At 36.6% G+C, this 23,052-nt stretch overlaps 1 protein-coding gene across 2 annotated transcripts in view; it reads right to left on the reverse strand.

The window, feature by feature from the left end:
* Positions 1-23,052, reverse strand: part of PAFAH1B1 (platelet activating factor acetylhydrolase 1b regulatory subunit 1) — a 37,801-nt gene that overhangs the window by 9,510 nt on the left and 5,239 nt on the right. For both annotated transcript variants that reach the window (XM_052803347.1, XM_052803348.1), the window contains exons 2-6: positions 10,518-10,728; positions 8,052-8,136; positions 4,693-4,767; positions 3,452-3,658; positions 1,292-1,460 (exon numbers count right to left, since the gene is read on the reverse strand). In XM_052803347.1, the coding sequence (XP_052659307.1) occupies positions 1,292-1,460; positions 3,452-3,658; positions 4,693-4,767; positions 8,052-8,136; positions 10,518-10,549 (568 nt within the window). In that variant the 5' untranslated portion in view covers positions 10,550-10,728. The remainder of the gene's footprint in view (positions 1-1,291; positions 1,461-3,451; positions 3,659-4,692; positions 4,768-8,051; positions 8,137-10,517; positions 10,729-23,052) is intronic.

The following is a 23,052-nucleotide window of genomic DNA, read 5'->3' on the forward strand; positions in this document are numbered from 1 at the left end:
AGATCAGCAGTTTAGAGTATATATAATTTCTCAACAGATTAGAGACATTAAACAGCTTGCTTCCTTTCATCTGGAGATCTGAAGTTCTTTTTTTCCAAAAAGTTGTAGCCAGTAAGTTCACTAAGTTGCTTTTTTTCTTGTATTGGCAGCTACATTGCGTCTTGCAAGCCATGTACCTAGGATGTACAAATTTCACTTCCATTTTTTCCACTAAGAACTTAGAGCCCCTGGTGAACTCCTACTAAAAAGCAATCATACCAGTGATCAAGTATCTGAAGCATTAGAGAATACTAATTTCAGCGCAAGTATGGTACTTCACAACTCCTCACTGAAAAGATTATTTATTCCTTTTTACTTGAAATTGAGTTGAAGAGATGTAACTGGCAACACACATGAAGCTAGCTCACCCACGCTCATGTTACAACATCCAGTTCATAAAAATACAGCATGTGTGTTCATATAGAAATCTTTAAAGGCCAAAAAACCTCCCCTGTAGCACTACTTCATTTTCTTGCTATCAGCCAGATGCAGCATCTGTTCTTCCTCTACAATAGCGTTCTGTAGTGTTTAAAGAAATGTAAGCACAAAAGTCAACACCTTTCTGTTTTCTTTGGTATATATGTTTGTGTGTTTATTTTCATCTCAAACATTCTCTATTCCTACTCACCACTTCTATAAGAAGATATTAAAAGCAACACAAGCAGCAGTATAAAAATGCTTTTACATCGAGACTATAAAATAAATAGTTGCTGTCAATATTAGAATCTTATAGTTGTGGTTGGTTTACTTTCCCATTTCTTCCTATGGCTTCTGAGCCTAATGCAAAGGGCATGTTCATTTGAAATCAGACAAATAGGAAAGCAGAAGACTGCACAGTATGTACAGAACACCTTTCACACTAATCGCTTCCTTCCTGAAGCAGTACATCAGGGAAATAGAGAGGTGAAGAAGGTATTTTTTACCGATTTGAAGGCACAGTTTTATTGTCTAGTAAGCATTTAATTTTTAGCACTAAACACCTCTAACTGCCATGTCATTTCAATATCATTATGGGGTGCTTCCCACAGCATCATGCATAGCAGATTTGAGATGCTATTCCATTCCATAGACACTAAACATATACCTTATTTACAGAGCACTGAAAGCATCAAAATATCCCCCCTCTTTCTTTTGGACAATACTCTGGTTTATAACCCCTTTCCACATCAGCAGTTTTCCTGGATTAAAAAAAAAAAAAACAAAAAACCTCTTCACTTTACAGACTGCTAAAACAATTCCCTTTATACCTTACCATGCATAGTTCTGATGCATTCAAAGCCCTGGAAATCCCATAGCTTAATGGTCATATCAGCAGAACAGGAGGCCAATAGTTTGCCAGTGTGGTCAAAGGAAATATCTTGCACAGAGTCTGTATGCCCCTTAAGGGTTCGTTCAAAGTCTCCCGTCTCATAATCCCACACCTGACAAGTGAACAGAAAATCTGTTAACAGCAACCTATTACTCTTTGTATTCTCCAGCCTTACATTTGCACTCTGCAGGCCAGTCTGGCACCTTATTCAATAATTAATTGAGCAAGAGACAAAGAAAGACAGCCCTAAAAAGCCTAACAGTATAGAAAAATAAGCATTATTTTTAGATGATTTTGTTACTTATAAATTAACTGAATTCATGCATCTTGAAAACTGTTTTTCAGCTAACAAAGCATTATAAGCACAGCAGGAAAATAAGTTCCATTGTATTTAAAAGTCTTAACGCCCAATATCCTTAAAAATAAAAGAAGATCAATTCAGAAAACATTGGACAGAACAAATCCACTTTGTACAGATTGTTTTTCTTCATCCCTTTCTATGCTAGTACCCTAACTCCAGCAATACAGCCCATTTTCAGTTGGTGGAGAAAGCATCATCTTTAACAATCCCCCCCCGCCCCTTTCCCAGGCTTTACTATGGCTTCAGAATTTACTTGCTGCTTCACAACCAAATACCAAATATTCTGCATACTAAAGAGCAATATTCAGAATGCATTAGTTTAGGGATGATAATCCAAACCACTCTGAAGAGTTTGACATGCACACATTAGTAGATTACAGAATTTGTCAGAGATTAAATAAACATTTGCAGTTAATAACTGCAAGATAGCATGAAGTCCCCATTCTCACCTCCTAATTAAGTCAGTCTTCTATCACCTAATGGCAAACAAAAGCCTTTGAAACAAAACAGGCTCCAACAGATTTTATTGTGTCTGTCTCAAGCACAAAAAATTAGACATTTAATTTTAAATTATATCCTAAAAAAAAACCCCAAACAAAAAAACCCCACCACCAAAAAACACCCAACAACAAAAAGAATCCATCATCCCAATAGATTGCAATCATTGGGAATGCAACAGTCAAATTAAGCTACACAGCTTGACTTAAAAAATAAGGAAATTCATCCAGTGTATCCATAAGAGGGAGCAAAACCAAAGCTAATTAGGGTCCTCTATAACATGTAACAAACACAGAGCTGTCATGGTTTCAGCTGGCCCTATCTGCTTTAAGAAAAAACACCAGTCCTCTATGTTCAAGTCTGCTGCAGAAACAAGAACAGGTTAAAGCTTTTAATGAACTAGATCTAGCTGACACTTTTTATTTTAATCTTCTCCAACAGGTAGCCGCTATTAGAGCAACTTGCATTTTTAAGCACATTGCTTAATATGCTACTCAACATTTTTCAGAGCAGCACCTTTTCCAAACAGTTTTCAAACCAGTGTGGAAGAGAACAATGACAAGTATCCTTTATTGGGGTAATTCCCTTAAATTGTGAGATTCAAACAACAACAAAATGCACAATCATGTCTTTACTGGATGCTAAAATGAGAAACTACTTGCTCACTACAACAAATCTCTTCATGCCACTGTACATTATTGCAATAAAGGCCTATGAAAACTATTTAAAGTTACTGGAAATCACAGGGACTTCATGGGACTTTCATGTCCCATTTAGAATAAATGGGAAGAACTAGTTTTCAGTTAAGAATACAGCTGCATAACCACTTTAACTCAGCTTTAAAAATAACTTCAGATGACTTGAGGCAAGTGTCTTCCTCCTCTTCATCACATCACTACTCTACACACTATGCCATTCCTCCTCTTCTGAGCAGCCAAAATACATTCTCCCCCCACTGATGCTTTATTTATTTCTCCAGTCTCTTAATCCACATTAGCTTAATTATTTTTTCCTTAAGTCAAAGGATAGTAAAATACTCCTGAAGATATTAACTGGACCAGCATAAAACTAGAATTTGTAGATTACACAGGACATCATACTTGAAAGATCTGTCCCTACTGAAGCTAAAGCAGAATCTGAAAAAATCTTCCATCAGTACAACACACGTCCAGCTTGAAGTACTGATGTTACATATTACACATCCTCTGACTTGCTTAATTTAATTTTCTGTAGCAAACACATACCTTTATTGTGGCATCCTCTGAAGCAGAGACCATAACACTGAAAACTGGATGGAAAATCACTCGAGTGACAGGACTCCTATGTCCACTCAATGCATACTTCTCTGGAGGACGAGGAATCCACTCTTTAGGGTCTCGTTTCTGAGCAAGAGGTCCACCTGATGTAAATTCTTCCTTAGCTTCATTCAGCTTCGATTCTAATTCCATTACCTAAGTTTATGAATTTTAAAGAGACCACTCATTTCTAGTTTTATACAAGATCTAATTCACCTTCACTCATTAATAATCCAAATACCAACTGGCTCCCAAACCCACAGTAAAGCAAAGATTACATGGATCCAAACCAATTACCAACATTCAATAGTGTTGGTATTTCTAAAAATCAAACCTAAATTAATCATTTATCCTTTATTCTTTAATAATTTAATCATTAATCATTTATTCTTCTCCAAGTTCCCAAATATTTTGATGGGAGAAAAAAGTTCTACAAAATCACATTCACTCAAATACTGTACAAATATGTTTGAGCTACTATTTTGACAAACTATTGAAGGAGGTTGTGTTAACAAAAAGGAATGCTACTACCGCAATAATTTTTTGTATCCCAGAGATGGCATGCATGTTAACCAACAGCAGAGAAACTGAAGGTGTAATAAAACCTTAGATATATTAACCTTCACAATAGATAGGTCTTTATTGTTAGCACACAGATTTTTTTTTTTTTTTTTGCTTTTAATATACTCTAGATCCATTGAAGCATTACTAAAAAGAGTTTTGTACTGTCCACTTACAGTAGAATCACTTGCGCTAACGCACTGGAGTTAATGGTTTCTTCCCTTTAACGTAATGGCCAAAGACAACTGGCAGCACAGGTTTTTACCTTTCTAAACCAGTCAAGCCTTCTGGAGACAGCTATTCAATCTTTCCACTCACAAACTGCCTTAAGGCACCTCTTTCCTTTCCAGCTTCAGAAACTGCACATGCAGTCCACAAACTGAAGTCAAGAAATTTTTATAAAGAAACTGAGAGAATGTCTCTGCTAGCACCAAGATAGAAAAAACATTTTCTACAACATAGATTTAGCTATTTTCCTGACTCAAGTCCACAAAATTAATCTCTGAGGCATCATTTTCTAAACCCGGCATTTGTCTGACAAGGAAAATATATAACATTCTGTTCAGTGATGAATGTTCGCTTTCAGTCATAACTTTCTATACAATTAAATCCATCAGATCTCTACTTACCTTCTTTTGTAATCTTATAACAGATGTCCATTTTTTTTCCAGAAGACCAGCATACTTCTTATCTAACTCTTCATTCTGAGGAGGAGAAGCATTTCAATAAATTAATAAATTCTAGTTCTAAAGCCTGTAGAAGTGTTTCATCAAAGGCAACATAAACAGCTCATTTTAATAAAAATCTCTTGACCACAAAAGGGGATTCAAGAAAGACTACAATCAGTTTTACTAGTTAAACAATTTTAATAGCTAATTTTTAATAGCTACAATTTACGTACACAGAAAACATTTTGAAATATAATTTTTAATTAAAAATACTGCAGCAGTACAGATTAATGATGCTGGACTCTGCAAATAAAATCCCCAAACTAGGGCTGAACTGTTATCTGTGCTGTTTTCTATCTTCATTACTTGAAAGCTTTTTAAGTGCTCTGCATATCTGAGAATGTTGTGTCACATTTTGTTACAGGATTCCCCCCATCCCTCTGCCCAAATAACTCTTACAAAAAACAACAGCAGACAGCACACACTGACTGCAAGGACCAAGACATATAGAACTGGTACTTAGTTTCTCAGACATAGCCTCCTTTTTCATATCTACCAAGTAGAGCATTAGGAACTAACAAACTCCTACCTTCAGAGTTAAGAGCATGCTAGCACTATTACTTGTTAGCACAATGCACCTTTTCTCTCGTGAAAGCACACACTGAAAGTGGCAGCCAGCTGTCAGAGTAGTGTTACATATACTCCATCTCACTTGAAAACCAGTTAGCACAAACTAACTCTGATTTTTTTTTTTTTAAACTTGGTTATAGTTAACATCAAATTACCACCATAATACTGCATTATTTTGTGCCACCTTATCAAAGACAAGCTTTAAGTCCACTCTCCCTGCATCTCCAGTAACTGAAGCAGAAAGCAGACTACTACACCTGCCCTACTGAACACCACCTCATATACTGGAGAAATCAACACTGATTTTGCAACTCTAATGAAACTTTAATGAAGAACAATTTTCTTCTGCTAAATATTTTTCTCCTTTGGGCTCTAAGGAATAGCTGAGGAGCAACAATGAACAGCTGATGTTATTGTAAAAGCCAGAGGATTACTCTCCTTTTTTTTGCCTCCTACCTATTAACACAAGAAAGAGGAAGAAAAGCGACACAGAAAAACAAACAACATCAGAGGCACAGAAGAGTAATTAAAATGCTGCACACTTTCTTTCTTTCTATGTAAAAAATGACAATCTCATACTAGAATAATACTAAATTAAATGGAGAATAACAAAAGCATGGGGAAAATAACAATACCATGGCTTACTCCATAAAAGCTCTGAGGACTGGCTACCTCAGAGACCAGATGTTAACCTACTACTTCAGGGGCATTTGTAAAAGCTGGAGTTATCTGCAGGAATAATCAATACAAAAAATGAAATCCCTCTTTGTACAGCTACACTTGAATCCTTCCAATTTACTGAAATAATTTCTGCCTTTAACTTTTTTTTTGTCATTTTAGTATAGCCCCATCCAATTCAGATTTTCTTGCAAGAAAGTCATGTGGAACTTCTAGCAACTGCATTTTCTATTTCCCTCAGGACCATGTAGCCTATTTAGATTGCCTTTTCAACCTTTGGGAAGAGAAGACTTAATTAGGTTGATAGATAAGGCAGATAAGGGAATGGTATTAGGATTTTCAATTACAAGTATGGTATTCCAATTTGTCATTTCTACTTATTTATTACATACTGGAAGCAGATTGGAGAATTAAGTCAAACTTCATCCAAGCATTTTGGAAAAAGAATGATGCAAGATTTATAACAGAGAAAAGGCAAGGATTTATCAAACGTCAGCACACAAGTTTACTACTCAATCCAGCTGTATCCAGAGAAACTTAAATTCAGATGAAATGCACACCTCATATGCTAATAAGTGGCAAGTTTAAAAATTATACCAAGAATCATCTGTTACGAAGGCAAATCAACAAAATTAAGTTGTAAGAAATGACCTAAGTCACTAGCATCCATACAGTCTAACAAAATAGAGTTGCTTACCAGAGCTGATCAACTTATATTAACTATTTAGGCTTGCCCTCCTACTATACGGTTAACCAACTGGTATGCAACAGTTTCAGGCAATGATTTAACTACTGACCCAATTCCAATCACAAAATAAGACTTCCACCATTTGCTCTGTATGATAAAGCAGAGGACAAAAGCAATTCTGTTTTGTCTTCCTGTTTCTTAAACATTACCATGTGAAGTCAGCCTCCAGAGCTGCATAGTCTTATACCATTTCAAGTCTGGTTACAAGAGAAGAGTCTTCAGTTTTCTAATTTTGGATTGCAGAAAGTTTATGCTTTTATGCAGAATTCCGTGATAAGCACAGTTAAGGAAATGAGTTACAGGGAGGGGAGGAGGAGATGGACACAACAGCATGAAACAAATGTGTTTAACTTAACACATTCTTCTGAATATTAAGCACAGGATAGTTCAGGTTGGAAAGGACCTCTTGAGATCATTAAGTCCAAACTCCCTGCTCAAAGCAAGGTCAGCTGGAACAGACTGCCTAGGACTGTGTCCACCGAGGTTTTGAATATCTCTAGGGACAGAGACTCCACAACCTCTCTGGGCAACTTATTCCAGTGTTCAGTCACTCTCACAGTACAAAAAAATGGTTTTTTATTATGTTCAGATGGAGTTTCCTGTGTTTCAATTTCTGCCCACTGGCTCTTGTCCTGTCACTAGCAGCACTTAGGAGAGTCTAGCTCTGTCATCTCACACCCTCTGATCAGATATTTATAAACAATGATTAGATCCTCCTAAGCCTCTTCTTCTCCAGGCTAAACAGTGCCAGCTCGCTCAGCCTCTCCCCCTACGAGAGATGCTCTAGTCCTATATGGAGTTGCTGGAGTGAGTCCAGTGAAAGGCCATGTCTTTTTTTTTTTTTAATACCATCTTCTATCACCTTTCTTATACATTCACATTGCCTTTTGTTAGCTTTGTTTTCTAGCACCTTTCATCTTGAAGTATCTAGGCCCTCCTAGGACCCTTAAAAGGCCATTACTGGAAAAATTCAGCATTGTATAGATGAGTGGTAGCTAGACAAAAAAAATTAAAAAATTAAAAATATGCCTAAGTCATTAGTTGAAGACAAAGGTAAGAGTTTTGCTCAGAAATCACCAAGTCATCCAATGATTTTTTTATTTTATGGCAAGGCAGTAAGCTGTATGATTTTATCACCTCCAGTTCTAAAACTACATGAGCTGATAGGTAGATAATAGATATACATGTTCAGAATGGATGCAAATGCCATAAAATTATAAACTCTTTACTTAAAATATAGATGAAGAATCTTGTTTGAACTCACCACATCTAACTCAGCTTCCTTTTTAAAAACCGAATATGCCTCTTCATAGCCATTAGAACGAAGGTAATCTGCTATTGCTCGATTTCTAAAAAACAAAGAACAGTATCTTCAGCCACAACTCTGAATAAGAGTAGAACAATTGGTTTAGACATCTAAGTCTTCAATGCAGTACACCACCTAGTATTATTAGGTTTGTTAGAAGGCCAAGCAAATTTTATAAATACATTTGGCAAACAGATTTTGCTTCAAAATGTCAACAGCAGGATACACTTTCTATTTTAAGGTTTGGTGAAGAGGGCTTTTTTTTCTTTTAAGTTATCAAACACTGGATTAGTATGAGTATACTTATCAATCTGTATCGTACATAAAACCCACAGCATATAGAAAAGCGACAACCACATCTACATATTAAAGTTGTTGCTTTATCTTTGAAGGAAAACTATCTTTGGTAGAGCAGTTTAGGGCACAAAATTTTACTTCAGTTAAACTTGAATAAAATGCTCAGTTCAAGAGAACAAGTCTTAGCTTTGTTTTTCAGAATGACACAATAACTTCTAGTTAGATTACAGGAAGGGACACTGGCTGTGACCAAAATGTACAGTGCTTAAATTTTACATCATTCTTCAAAATATTCCACACTTTGACATGAGACAATTACCAAATTAATCTGTCTGGAACCTCTCTCTCAAGATAACATGCATTTGTTTTAGAACTACTCAAAGTTTCAATATTATTCTAAGGCTTCAATAAGCAGTCAGCACCTTCTTTTTAAGAGAACAAGACTAAGGAAACACTGCATTTTCAAAATTTATTTCAAATGGGTATTTTCAAGTTACACAACAAAGACAGTTTGCATAAGAGACGTAAGCTCATCAGCCTCCAGAAGGAAGCCTAGTTTTGTTTTCTTACTATCACTTACTTTCTTGGGAAGGGATCTGTGTGTGTATACATACACATACTACAATATTTAAGTAAGCTGATACACAGATACTTTAAAAAAAAAAATCAGGTCAACTACACAAGGCATTCAAGAGAAAATTAATACCCTTTGGTAGCTGAAGAAAGAAGCAATAATGACTTTTTATTCTGAAAAGAATTTGCTTTTCACATGAAAATTCTTCCTGTGGCTTTCATCACATTCTTCTTTCCTGCCTTTTACACATATACAATCTCTCCTTGGTCATTCAACTCTAAATATAACTCTGCATTCAAGCAGAAATTTCAAATTTCTCCCTGTAAATAACATATGCTAAACCAAAGTACTGCCTCCTCATCAGACCTCTTAAAGTAGATCCTAAGTCTCCAGTCATTTCCCATTTCTTCCATTCATAACAGTTCATTACTTCCATCTCCCCATTAACACATGTACTCTTTGAAGTTTTTGCCAGGAAAAAACTTCAGAGAATCGCTTAAAAAAAAAAAACAAAACCAAAAACAAAAAAACCACAATCCTGAATGTTCAAACCCCAGAGCTTCTCCAACTCTGATGAACAGTTGTAAAAACCAAAATTTGAAGATAGCTTCTACTCTTCTTTAAGAAGTAAAACAACGGTATTTAAGTATATGAAACAGAAAAGTAAAATGCATACTATATTTAATACAAAGGGGGTTGAATCGTTACTGGAGAAGTGAAGAAGCTGTATTAAAAAAAATAGAGAGCTTACCACAGACAAGAGACACACACTTGGTCCATACTTTTAAAAGGAATAAAAAACCCCACAAACTCCATGTAAGTTTACAAAACTGGGCATCATGCAAGACATTGCCATGCTGATTGCTACCCACCACTCGCTCTTTCATGAGTTATTACAGAAGAGAAAGCAAACTAAGGCATGGAACTTGACAGCCTAATCCTAGCCTTAAAATCTGGAAAGAGTTCTGTATCTTAAATTGAATTAAGGTGGGTTTTTTTGTGATTTTTTTTTTATTATTTTATTTGTTTGGTTAGGTTTTGGTTTTTTTCTTTTTCCCCTTTAAATATACCCTCCATTTTAAATACAATTTAAGGAGTCAAAGAAAGATTGTAATCACGATGTAGCACATTTTCATCAGAACCTTATCTACATTCAGGAATGAAATAGCAAAAGTGTCAGAATTTACTCAAGATAAAAGTAGAATTCACTAATCAGTTTGAAGCATATATTGCGATGTGCTTGCTGCTTACTGTAACCCATACATAACCTTGTGACTGAAGTCAAAACAAAATAGATAATAAATTATAGCAAATTTAAGAATTCATTTTTTATGCCATTAATAACTTTGAAATTGTATTTTCACCATTTCACAATTCTATTATCAAATACCAGTGGTTGCATCAAAAGTAAGAGTACAGAGATCTAAACAACAACACACAGTACTTGATCAGCATGTGAGCAGAAACACTCTGAAAATTCTATTTAGAAGCAAAAGTTAATATTTAAAGTTTAATGAAAATGCAACACAAAATTAAAAATAATGATTCCTTACAGTTCGTCTCGTTGCCTTTGTGACAGCACCATTGTGGCTGCGACGTCAGGTTAACGTGATTCAGCAGTGGTTGCCTCCTCAAGATCTAAAGTCTTAGGAACCTTGGATCCACAATTCAGTCTGCCACAGAGTGGCTTGAATCAAAGTATTTTTCCACACGTGAAATCCAATAGGAAATCCGGAGGCATTCAACACAGAAGATTCAATCCATCTAGAAGGAAGAGAAAGAGACACCATTAATTTCTTTCAAATAAGCATTCAGTCCCTCTGGACTGACATGATTTCTGTACTCAGATTGCAACACCACTCTAGACAGAACAAACTGACTAAAATTGTAAATGCAATTTTGTTTTGCTAGTCTGGATTGCGCCCTTATAGCACATCTCCAATCTGGACTGAGTAGCCTGGAGAAACTCATACACTTTCTTTATTCCCCCTCTTCCCACCATTACTCCTTCAAGAAACAGGGAGCTGAAGGAGACATCTTAAGTCACAGCCCAGTTCTAGTTTGCAGGCAACCTCATCACATTTTCTTGTGATGAAAGGAATTTAGGCCCACCATAAACAGCCTACTTTTTGCACTCGCTACTCCTATCAAAAAGCTACCCCCCAAAATCCTCTATTCTTATGCTAGATTTTTTTATCTTCTGCAGGTTTCTTGCTTCAAACTAAACCCAGCAAGGTTCATTCAGTTAATTTTCAACACAAGCCAGAAATCAGCTAAGGCTCTCGTATACCTTTCAAGCTTTGGGGGAGAATTTAAGGAAAGAAGAGAACATTCCAGAAAGAGACTATGGAAGATGCTATGGCACACTTCAGGCCAAAACCAACAGCATCAAGGCACACTCAGTTTGTCACTGTAGCTCATTCATGGCTTTATATCAGGCAGTTCTCTAGGATTTACCCAAACAGCATCTTTAAAGGCTACAGCTATAATTCAGCATGGGAACTTTAATATAATTGTGTAATAATCTACCTGTAGAAAAATTACTACTTCTATTCTAGTAACACTATCTGAAGAAGTTCCGAAGAACCATGTTCTAAAAGACAGTACTTGCCTTCTTTTCAGTCATGTATTAACATGGTTTACCTACAGTTAATCTTTTATCTCACTCATATTTTGGGATACAGAAAATTTTTAAACAGATCTTCAATCTTATCAGAGTAGCACAATTACTATGGTGCAGAGTTACCACAAGCCCGTTACTTCAGCCGGGTTCAGACAGTGACTCGATCACTACACATCTGACAATGCAAGCTAATTCAGAATATAGCTGAAAGTTGACATATTCAAGATAGTGTTCAAGTCAGTCAGAATTTGTGCCTTTCACAAATTACTTATTTTTCCCTCCCACACTATTTAATATCTTCTTATTCAGTAACATGACCTTCAGTATTCTTAGTGTACAATCTACTTCAAGTGGACAGTTTTAATCTTCGTTAAGGCGACATCACCAAAATAATTTTAGCAGCACTGCCTTTTGCTTTCTGCACTGCAGGTACTCTTTTTGTAAGCAACATTATGAAAAATGCTGAAGATAGCAGTTCTTGCATACCTGACAAGAGTCTGTATATAACACATAATTTACTCAAGCCATTTAGCAAGTTTGACCAACCAGCTTTTAGCAACGAGATAAACTGAACACGATAATACACAGAAGACAGCAGTTGGGTTTTTTAAACTTTTACCAACTGCTTCAGGAAACACGTGTCCCACTGCCTCTCCCCTACTGTTTCTCCACTAGATGTACAGGTACACAAGGTTCACTATAAAAGTTGGATAACAATTTCAGTAAGGAGCCTGTTGTAAACAAAAGCCTTTCTTATACGAAAAAATTAAAGAAAATACTAAGCTCGTATCATTAACGTCTACTTATCCATCACAGGGGATCAGGAGCTTGTTTCTAAACCTATCTAGGCTCTGCTGTCTGCTTCAAAATAAGCTTAAGCTGCAAGTTGTTTGTATTTCACTCTGCTGGTGGATTTTCCATGTCAAATGCTGTACTCTGCAAGCCATTTAGGACAGGAGCACTCTAAACAGGCAAGACATTATTTAATTAGTTTGACCTCTTCCCTAATAGCAATTTCAGAAACAATTTAGTTGAAAACTGATAGCACAGGCTGCATCCTTTCAGAGAACAGAAACAAACATTTCACTTACTGTTGTCCCATACCTCGCTTCCTGACAGGTAAAGAGACAACCGGTTTTCAATAGACGCATCTCGTTCACTACACAGGAGGAGTACCGCATACAAATTAATGGAAACTTAGTTAATATAAAAAAAAAAAAACCAACCAATTTATTGAAATGATCAGAAGAAGTGCCCTCTAGAGGGCAATGCTGTGATAAATTTAAGTACTGAAAAATAGAGGCTTATAATGGCTGAATCTCCGCACTTCAGTATGAACATAGCAACGCTTTCAGTAGCGATAAACATTGTGAAGAACAACAAAATAAGGCATTTCTTTATACACAGAAGCACTGTTTAAAGCACTGAATAGCAGAACAAAAAGATATAAACTTCAAAAATCTGCTTGTAGTACTATCATGGTAAAAATCATGGCATTAAAACCAGAAGGTGTTTTTTGTATTATGAACTATCACTAAGCAGTGAGCCTTGTAAATTCAGCATCAGTGCAGTAAGTCCAGTAAAAATCACACTCCAATATTTTGTCAATTTTGTCACTGCAGCTCGCAGATGCAACTATAGCACTTGCCTAAAAATAACAGCAACTGTGTTTATAAGGCAATCCTTGACATGTCATCTAGTTAGAAAGGCTTTTTTTCCCCCTCAAATGTGAAGTAACCCCAGACTTCTCCTCCTGTATCCCTAACACTTAGCAATACCTAGCCTGCTCCATCACTCTAACTCTGAATTGTTATTCAGAAACAGATCTTGGTACTAGATAAATTTCAACAGCTACTGGGCAAAGCAGCTTTTTCTGCTATTAGCAAATTACAGCTGATCCACAATAAATTACCAATCGACTGATCTATAGTATCTCGCTTCTCTGAAAAGTGTCTGTTCCAAGCACCTTTCTCAGTATTCCTGACTTTTTAACTACAAAGGCACCCGAATATAACGCAGAGTATTTTTAGGGCAGCCTCCTTCATATACACCCTTTAACAAGAAACAAAAAGAATGAAAATAAACAAACAGAAAAAAAACCCAAACCCCACAAACAAACAAAAAAACCATGCAAGCAAAAATGTCAAAAACCAAAAAGCCCAAAAGGACCCAACTTTAATTATACACCTGTGCCACTTCTAGAAACAACAGAGAATGGATGAATATTGTCCATGTGCACTGCCTTTTCTCTAGCTAGAGAAGGCTTTGTGACATACAAAACTCAGCGGAGCAAGACTAACCAGTCCTCCTCCATTGCCTATCAAGGTTTATAGTCACCACTGTGTTACACACACACCGGCAAACAACCCCAGTAATGAGAGGAAGCAAGTGTTCAAAGAGAACCCTTGGGGAAAAAAAAAAAACCAAAACACACAACCAAAAAACCAAACACAAAGAAACACCACCTGTTCATTACATCTTGCCTGAAATTGGTCATTTTTAATACCAGCAGCTTACTGTGAATAAGGTGGTGTCAAGACAGCGCTAGATCTTATTTGAAAGAAAAGATGGTTTTGTATGAAAATTTTCGTTTGTTCTGTATTAAGTACAGGAAAAAAAAAACCACCTGAACTTAAATAGAGCCATCCATGGAGTAACAACTACTAATTAAATGTAAAACAGGATGTGCCTTTCATTAATAGCCCCACTTACATGGCAAAAAGTTTTAGTTTCTAACTTAAAACCTATCTGATTACAGATCAATAGCATATATAAAAGCACTGAGTAGCAAACCTCTGCATATGTATGATCTTGCAACAAAAGGGGGCTACAAGTGTTTTCAACAAGAGCAGTTATCTTTATAAGCATTTTAAAATTGGGAGCTAGACTGGCTGAACACATAACACTGGAACAGGTATGACACATCAAATGTTTGCCTCTTACTCCTCCTGGCAGTACAGTATCTGCTCAGTTTTCTATAACATACAGGGGCCTGGTGGGAAAAGAAATATAGACATTACCCACTGAAGTTTAGGTAGCCTACTTCTTTATGAAGCAACACAAACCATTCCAAAACTATATGTAACATCCTCCTCAGCTCCATTAACAGTAGCATATCCTCAACAGACAACTGCATCTCATCTCAACTGCTAACTTTTCCACTTAGCTAGAGATCAGCTTTTATACTTAGGACTGGTAGAAATGTCTGAGCAATAAGGATAAAAGATCTAATTCAATCCTTAAGTGCTGTACGACTGAAGAGTGGCATATCAAAGCATAATCTTAAAAAAAAAAATTTAAAAAAAAGACAGCCAAGAATCATCACAGGCCAGAAATTTTTCCCTACACAAGCTTCTAAAACATACAGAACTATTCAAAAAGAGCAACAAATGGGGCAGAAAAATCTGAAAAGCAGAAGAATCTCTCCTTGTAAGGGAAGGTGGAAACAGTACAGGTTCTTCTGACTTTCTCATAAAAAAAAAAAAGTGGAAGACCCTCTGCCTCTTCATGTCTAAGAACCACCTTTCATCTTCCTAAACTGGGATTCAGAGACTCCTTAGCTTCACCACATACAGCCTTTTGCTGGAGCCAGCTGCACTCACCACAAGACTCACCCACACTGCGTGGAGGACACATTTACTCCTATTGAAATTGCTTTGAGGCTCAGAGATTCTGCCTGACAGGCATTTAAAGATGGTCCCACCCTGATGGGTGACTACATACCTTTTGCAACTGCTTAGTGTCAAGGCACCCAGCTGAGTCTAACTTCACTCTTGAAGTGGACATTACAGATCTGATATTGTATAGGAACCACCCTCTTCCTGAGGGTGACTAAGACATCCTAACAATTCAAAAGACAGTTTCTTCTTCCTGACTTGAAACAGTAGGTCCTCATACTGATGTATATCAGCGTGGTTCAAGTGTTTCCTAGATTACTGGAAAACTTCACAATAACTTAACAAGAGAGACCTGCTAACCATTCATAAGAAGCACAAATAGCAAAATGAAACAGTTTCAGCTATGTTTGTTAGCTCTTTGAGACAGCTATGTAGTAGGTATTCAAAGCACAATAGCTGAACAGATATAGTCAAAGCAATGAGGTAGGGAAAAAAAAAAAATCACTTTCAGGCAAGAGATAGCCAGAATTCCCCTCAGTTCATAATACTCGTACTGATAAATGATAAGCCTTGGCTCGTGTATTTCTATGATAGTGTTCATACCTGCTTCAGGAGACGTTTTTGCTTATCAGAGTCCACTGGATGCTAAAAAGTACTAAAATTTGGTTTGAATACATATGTCTGGTAAAGACTCTGTGCCCTGAATTTGACATTTAGCTTTTATCTATTTCAAGCTGATCACCTACTTTGCAAACCTACAATGAGACTAAACAGAAGTTTTCAAACACACTTGAAGACAGAAGTTTCAAAAATCAAACCCAGCCTTCTTTCTTAGTTTTAACTACTAAAATAGTGTTTCTGGACTTAACTCTTGACTTACTGATTACTGCTGTTAATTACTGCATAGATACCACAGTTCACCCAAATATTTTAGAGCGGGATGGAAGTTTTGTTATTTTTTCTGTTTCACCTAAGCCCTTTCTTTTACTATTGTTATGACTTTTTTTAGCAATTGTAGTAACTCATTGCTACAGCTTTAATCAGAAGGTTTTATCTGTTTGTGGCAGGGTACCATTCAACTCTTTCAAAGTAACACATACATTGTAATATGACAAAACTGAAGCCATAAATACGGAGGTCAAAGAAACCATCAGCTACGATAAAAATCATACCTTCAGTAAGATGCTACATTGGTCCCTGCAAGGTATTAGTTCAGTGAGGGATTTAGCATCCCAGAAAGAATGAGGGCTTTTGTCCTTTAAACTGCCTTATGGGAATCACACCATGGGAAGAAACTGCACTCGGTGCTTACCAGCTGCCAGCACGCAACAACCAAGCCTATTAATTTCTCCACTAATGTTGCCATCAACAAGGTGTTTCACATTAAGTTCTTATGAAGCCCTTCCAAATCCAAGCATTTTCATAAATGTATCCTGAGATACCAAACTCTGCCATCACAACCAACTTTATCATCTTCCTCAGTATTTTATCAGCAAGATCAGTTCAAGGTTCTCCATTGTCTTTCCTTTGCTGCCATCAAGTGTGTCAAAAATACTGCTTAGGCATCAACACCATAAACAAATCACTGAAATGGCTCAACAGACTAACAATACCCATTTCTGCTCTTCAGAAAAAGTTAGAGTAAAAATCACTCCCAGTTGAGATATGATCCATCTAAATTGCAATTTAGCAAGTTAAACAGTTACATATTTTATTAGAAACAACATATACACCAGTAAACATAAATTACATAAATGGGAAATAACGTTTGTCAAACATCTTTCATTCTGGACGTACGCTTGCTTTGCTAGACTGAGTATGCCTCTGCAGTATGAGCAAGACCCAATCTAACATGCCTGCATTAGGATCAGTGCTCTCCTTTCACTGTGAGTGACTATGTTACACAGTAAAACCATCTGTATCAATGCCTTGTTGACTCGCAGTGGTCTGCTACCATAGTAATAAGGTTTAAGAAAATCTACACAAACATCAAGTAGTAACATACAGAGAGAAGCAAGCTATTCCAAGTTCATTGTGAACCAGTATTCCTTGCGGACGTTTGTAGGTTCTAACCAGATTTTTAAAGCCACCTCAATAAAGCTGCAAAGAGTAATGTAGAGAAAGATGTATTACATTACAAGGCCTCTACGAGTTTCAGAAGTTCACTTTTACAGGCTTCTTTCACAGCCTAAGTTACTCTGATTACTTAAGCCAGGGCTCCCGTCATCAAGAAAATCCTCATCAGCACCACGACAAAAGATGGTCTCGCCCACTGGAACTCCAGGCTCAAAATCTTTATCGTTCTGGTAATTTAAGTCCTCAAGCCTACAGAAACATTTGCTTACCAGCCACTACAAAAAACAGTCAATCAGTCTTAATATGTTCTTAAGCACTTTTCCTATCTCCTGTAATTCCCACAGGCACATTTGTCCCTCCCGTATTTTATTTTTTCTCTCTTAACTTTTGAATTTTTATGAGTTAAACCAAGAAAATCACTTTCAACATCATTCCTTGGTTCACAACATTGGCAGCAGCAGTAAACAGTTAATACATCAGCACCACCCCAAGTTCACCCTGCTGCTGCTGTCCAGCAACCTAATAACCACTACTGACCAATCTGTTATTGCAGATTTTGGAATATGTGCTCATAGCTCCTCCAGGAACTTAAAAATAAAATAACTAAATTTCTGCAGTTTTAATGACCATTGCTTAGGCTCCATAAACAGTCTTCCCCACAAAAACACAAGCTACGTACACTGAACACATAACTGTAGCTCACTATATCCAAAATTAGAAGACCTAGATGGCATAAATTACAGAGCAAATGTATTAGCAGATACAGACCAATACCATTCAACACTGAAAGCTTATCAAAGAGCTGTGCACAGCTGTGCTTTAAGAACAGTAAATTTTTGCGCTTTTTTTCAGAATCCTGATACCTTTATAAACTCAACTACAAGACCATTTGTTTTCTAAGTATTACTATGACAAAATCATGTATTTAATAATCTTCTACAAGAATGTTTCTCTGAAGGAGACGAAATCTGAGATCATGTTCTCAGACTGTCAGGTTAGGCACACCTAATACTAAGTACTTGGGTGTTAAAAAGGCATACAAGCCATTACAAACACAAGGAACACAAAACTGGGTTCACATTATTAAATCAATTAGAGTTCTAGATTGCAAATTGAGATTTAAATTTGAAGCTGAATTTGAGCAATCATTTAAAGTTCCAACAACCTGTGTAAAACTCAAGACAGTCTTGAATGTCCAGCCACATGCTACGAGCGTTCAAGCTGTTTCTCTAACACATTCTACTGTTCTTAAAAGATGATTTACCTGGAAGAAAACTCCTCACGTTTTCTTCTGAGTTTGTTAATGTATCTGAAATCCTAGTTTAGTTAGCTTCCTCTCTTCAGGTAATTTTTCAGTCCCAGTGAAAGGCAAGTCACCTATGAAGTGGTAGCAGAGACCAGAGCCACCAAAAAGACTAACTGAATTGACACAATCAGAACTAAATTCCACAATGCTTTGAAGTGGAGACGATCCATAGAAACTCTTGTTGCATTGTCTCTTGCTACAAGGCTGGCACATTAGTTGGGTACAAAGTTTTTCAACAGTGTATCTTGTTTCACAACATATTAACAAGAGGACTTAAAGTGGTTATTTGTGAGTATTTGCAGGCAATTAGAGCTACAGCTCTTTATGGGAGAACTAGATTGAATGAATCGTTCTCTTATACCTCTAGATTATACTGCTAAATTCTAGCAAGTATATAAGAACACTTCCTTTTAATCTAGACTAACTTTTTAATTGTCTGATTCTATTTTAAACCCAGTAAGCAAAAAGCTGCTTTATCAAACTCAATCCACAGAATAGAACAACTCTTACCACAAATGTACTCTAGAAACAGATTCCATAGAAGGTGCCAATTAAATACGAATCTAATTAAAAAGTGAAGTAATATCCATATTTCTTGAGGATAACAACTATGACCTGAAAAGGTTTCTTACAAATCTGTCTCCATCTATCCATGGGAAAGAAAAACAGTAACAAGTAAAATAAAACATCCAGTTCCTTTCCCCCCCCTTCACCTCACCCTGTTACAGCAGAAAAGCACATATACAGTATAATCACAAGAGAACAGCCATGCAGCTCTTCTTACAGTGTGGCAAATACACCTTATCCTGGAAAAGGTTAGAATTCATCACCTGCTAAGCCGGCAGGGATGAGTCGAAGAATACAAGCAAGCTACTCATTTATGAGCTGGGCTAATATTTTTTCCACTTTTCAGCCTACATCAGTAAAGCTAACTGAAGGATTATGAAAAAGTGAGCTCCAACAACTATCTTATTTTGGAAAAACAAAACAAAAAACAAATCTGATCTGAATTACAACTCTGAGCCTTATTTTTAATTCACATGTTTAGTAAGCCTGTTATTCTGCAATTAAGTGAAGTCTTAAACACAAATGCTTTGCCAAGTATATCAATATAGTATTTCACGTAATACAGCATTTTGTGCAGTGTTTGTTCACATTTTGCAATAAGTTACCAAAAGTATTTTCCATTTGAGTTGAAGGTTTATCAAAGCAAACATATTTTTAACACAAAAAATTCAAAAGTCCTACACCTGTTTTCTTATCCATTTCACCTACTTTTACAGGTTAATTGAATTGACTTTACTAACCTGGTACTGTAGTTTACTTCTGAAAATAATTCAACAATAAATCCATGGGGAACTAGAAAGTAATCTATAGCAGGTCAGATATAGTGCCTATGTTCCAAAGACTTGGAATGCAGGTTGTAATTACATCTAAAAAAAATAAAGCTAAGAAATGTCATCAAGATGCTATAAAACAGCAACAAGTTAACTATACTGCATGTTCCCTAAATAAATGCATTTCTGTCCTAATTAGAGATGTGCATTTTGAACTAGACTTATATGACCATCTACTTTTCCATATTATTCCAAGTTATAATCACTACTTAACAGATCACTGGCAGTCACTATCTACCTTTAGGACTGTAAAACAACAAAAGACATTTTTGGTCTTGTTACCTTCCCATGCACCAACACTACGTGACTTTTCAATGCATTTGGACCAAATTTGCTAGAAAAATACTTTTTGGAGAAAAGAAGTCTTTAAATTAATTCAATCTTGACATTGATCCTCCCTCTATCACTTCAGTTTTGCAATTCTGACAGAAGCATGATACAATTAACTCTCAGGAGAAACATCTCAAGCACATAGTCGCTACATGCCATTTTAATGCCTTTAAGCTTCTTCCAGGTCAGAGCTCACATTTGTAGTCTACATGTAGACTTTGGTAGAAAACAAGTAAAAACATCCTTCTTCTAGCGTGCCTGTTCAGTTCTGTGTGAAAATGCAAGTAAATTTAACTACCAATAAATGAACAACCTGGAAAAAAGCAGGCTGCAGTAGAAAACAAACCTTTAAAACATGTGAAAAAGTTTTGGACACAGAACTTGTTATGCTGTTGTTTAGTACGTTGTGATAGTGATATGACAGCAAGGAATTATTTCACAAAATTAGTTTTAAATTCATATTAACCCCCACTGGGTTTTCACTGAACTTCACTGGAAACCTGAATGATTTTTTGGTCAGACATGGGTTAGTGAAATTGGGGGGTAGGGGGGTGGTGGGTGTATGTGTGTAGAAGAACGGGATTGAGGGAGGAGGGTTAGTGTTACAGTGGGCTGAAGTATTATAAGCTGCTACTCCAAACTTGTTCAGAGAAATGCGCAATACACATCATGGTTTATCTGGATGACTTCAGCAAGACATTTTTCAAAATCATGTTTGCTACATCAAACAATACATACACATTTTGTCATAGCAATTCTAGAACACTGTATTTAAGCTACTTTCTCTTAGCCACCAAGAGAAGAGTGCATGTACTCGGAATAGTTTCTTACGGTTGCTCAGCAGTCATGCACTGGATTTGAACTTTGTTCTTTTCAGTTCTTACCCCCATACTTCTCTGACTTGAAGAATTAAGTAACAGACTTACAACTATAAAGAAGGTCACAGGACTATATCCAAATTTAAATATTTCATTATTAAACTGCCTGCTATATTGGAAATGTGATGTTAACAAAAATGATTGTGAATTGATTAAATTTATATATGAAAAACATCTGGAAGGAAACTTGAAGGAACACCTATGTTAAAGCTTTAGAAACAGGAGAAGATCAAAATCACAAAGAAATCCAAACAAAAATTCAGACAGAACTTCCACTCTTCAAATCATGAGAACACTCTGTTGGCACTTTAGCCATTTTCAAAGCTTGTTGACCAAAATGGCTCCAGCATCCCTTCTCAGAATCCCTGTATCTCCTATCTGTTTGCACATGCAGCAACTCTCCTGCTGGAGAGAGTAAGTGCTCTGCCTGGAGGAAGGTCCCTCATCTAAGCCAAGAGAGCAGAAGACAAACACAGAATTACTTCTTTTACTGCTGAAATGGAAAACACCTTCCCATGCAGAAGCAATGTCAAATAACACAATACAGGGCCAAGAAAGACCACACACTAGGCAGCAGACCACATTATTCACAACTATCTCAGCACTCATTCTTTTGATGTATAAATTTGTGATTGTGATGTGCTGTGGTACTGGAAACTATCTTCCATAAGTACTCATCCCAGCCTTATAACCTTTTTCATGGTTTTGTCACAGTAAATTCCAAGTTTGCTGGAATAGTGTTAGCTATTCACAAGATTTTATTACAAAAATGGCATGCGTGATGTTCAAACTTTAACCCCATCCTTACTGTCTGCTGCAGATGACTACTAGCGTCGGAGCTCCTCTGTTAAGCTTCCCCCAATCTAGTTTGTGCTCGCTGCCTACAAATCCAGATGAGCGAGAACCAAAAAATTCTACCATTACTGATTTAATAGACACCATCTGTTTCAAAATACATATACATGCTCACATTAATGACATCAACCTCTTAATAGAACGTAAAGACACTAGCATTTAAATAAACAAAATTGTTTAGGCGATCTTTTTCTTTGCCCCCAAAACCAGGTGAATCAAGCACAAGACGAACCGCCAACATTGTTTCTTTATGGAAGAAACAGTCATTTATCCACAGGTAAACAAACAGGCTAGATGTTTCTAACTGATTTTCCTCTAGTCTTAAAGGATAAACTTAACACCTTTGCTTTAGCATTAAGCTACCTCCATGCAGAAAAACAAGGCAGAGGCAATCTGCGGTGGGGGGTGGAAGACTCGTCTAATTAAACCAAAAGAACTTAAGATTTGTGGAGCACAATAGGAACAATTAACATTGTGTACCTTCCCTCTTGTATCAATCTCAATCATGAAGGCCACTGTGCTATCTCAGATGTAAGCTAGTATGGCATCATGCCATAAAATCTGTTACCTTTAGCCCTACCTCAAAGGAGGTATGCCAGCTGACTCACCAGCAAGCACTGGAGAACAAGAGGTGCTTCAGAAAAGCATATCTTACAAACTCACTCAAGAGGGACCTATTTAACAACGGATCTGAGAAAATTACAGGACAGACATTTGCTGCAGCACCACCTATAAACCTCAACCATGATGGATTGTCTCGTAACCGGAAATACCTTTTCAAGACTGCAGCAACTAGTTACCGGTTAAAAATATCAGGCAAGTCTTCCAGAATCAACAGAATCACCACCACAAAGATGTATTTATTACATTTATTTAATCCCAATCCTTATCCAAAAGTCCATAAGCAGCCAAGTCAAACTGCTGGGCTCTCTCAGAAGCAGTACCAATAAGGAAAAAATGGCTAAAGTACTTCTAAATGTATTAACTGACAAGCGCTTTGAATTCA

This window comes from Harpia harpyja, chromosome 12, assembly GCF_026419915.1.
Source record: "Harpia harpyja isolate bHarHar1 chromosome 12, bHarHar1 primary haplotype, whole genome shotgun sequence".
Classification (NCBI taxonomy): domain Eukaryota; kingdom Metazoa; phylum Chordata; class Aves; order Accipitriformes; family Accipitridae; genus Harpia; species Harpia harpyja.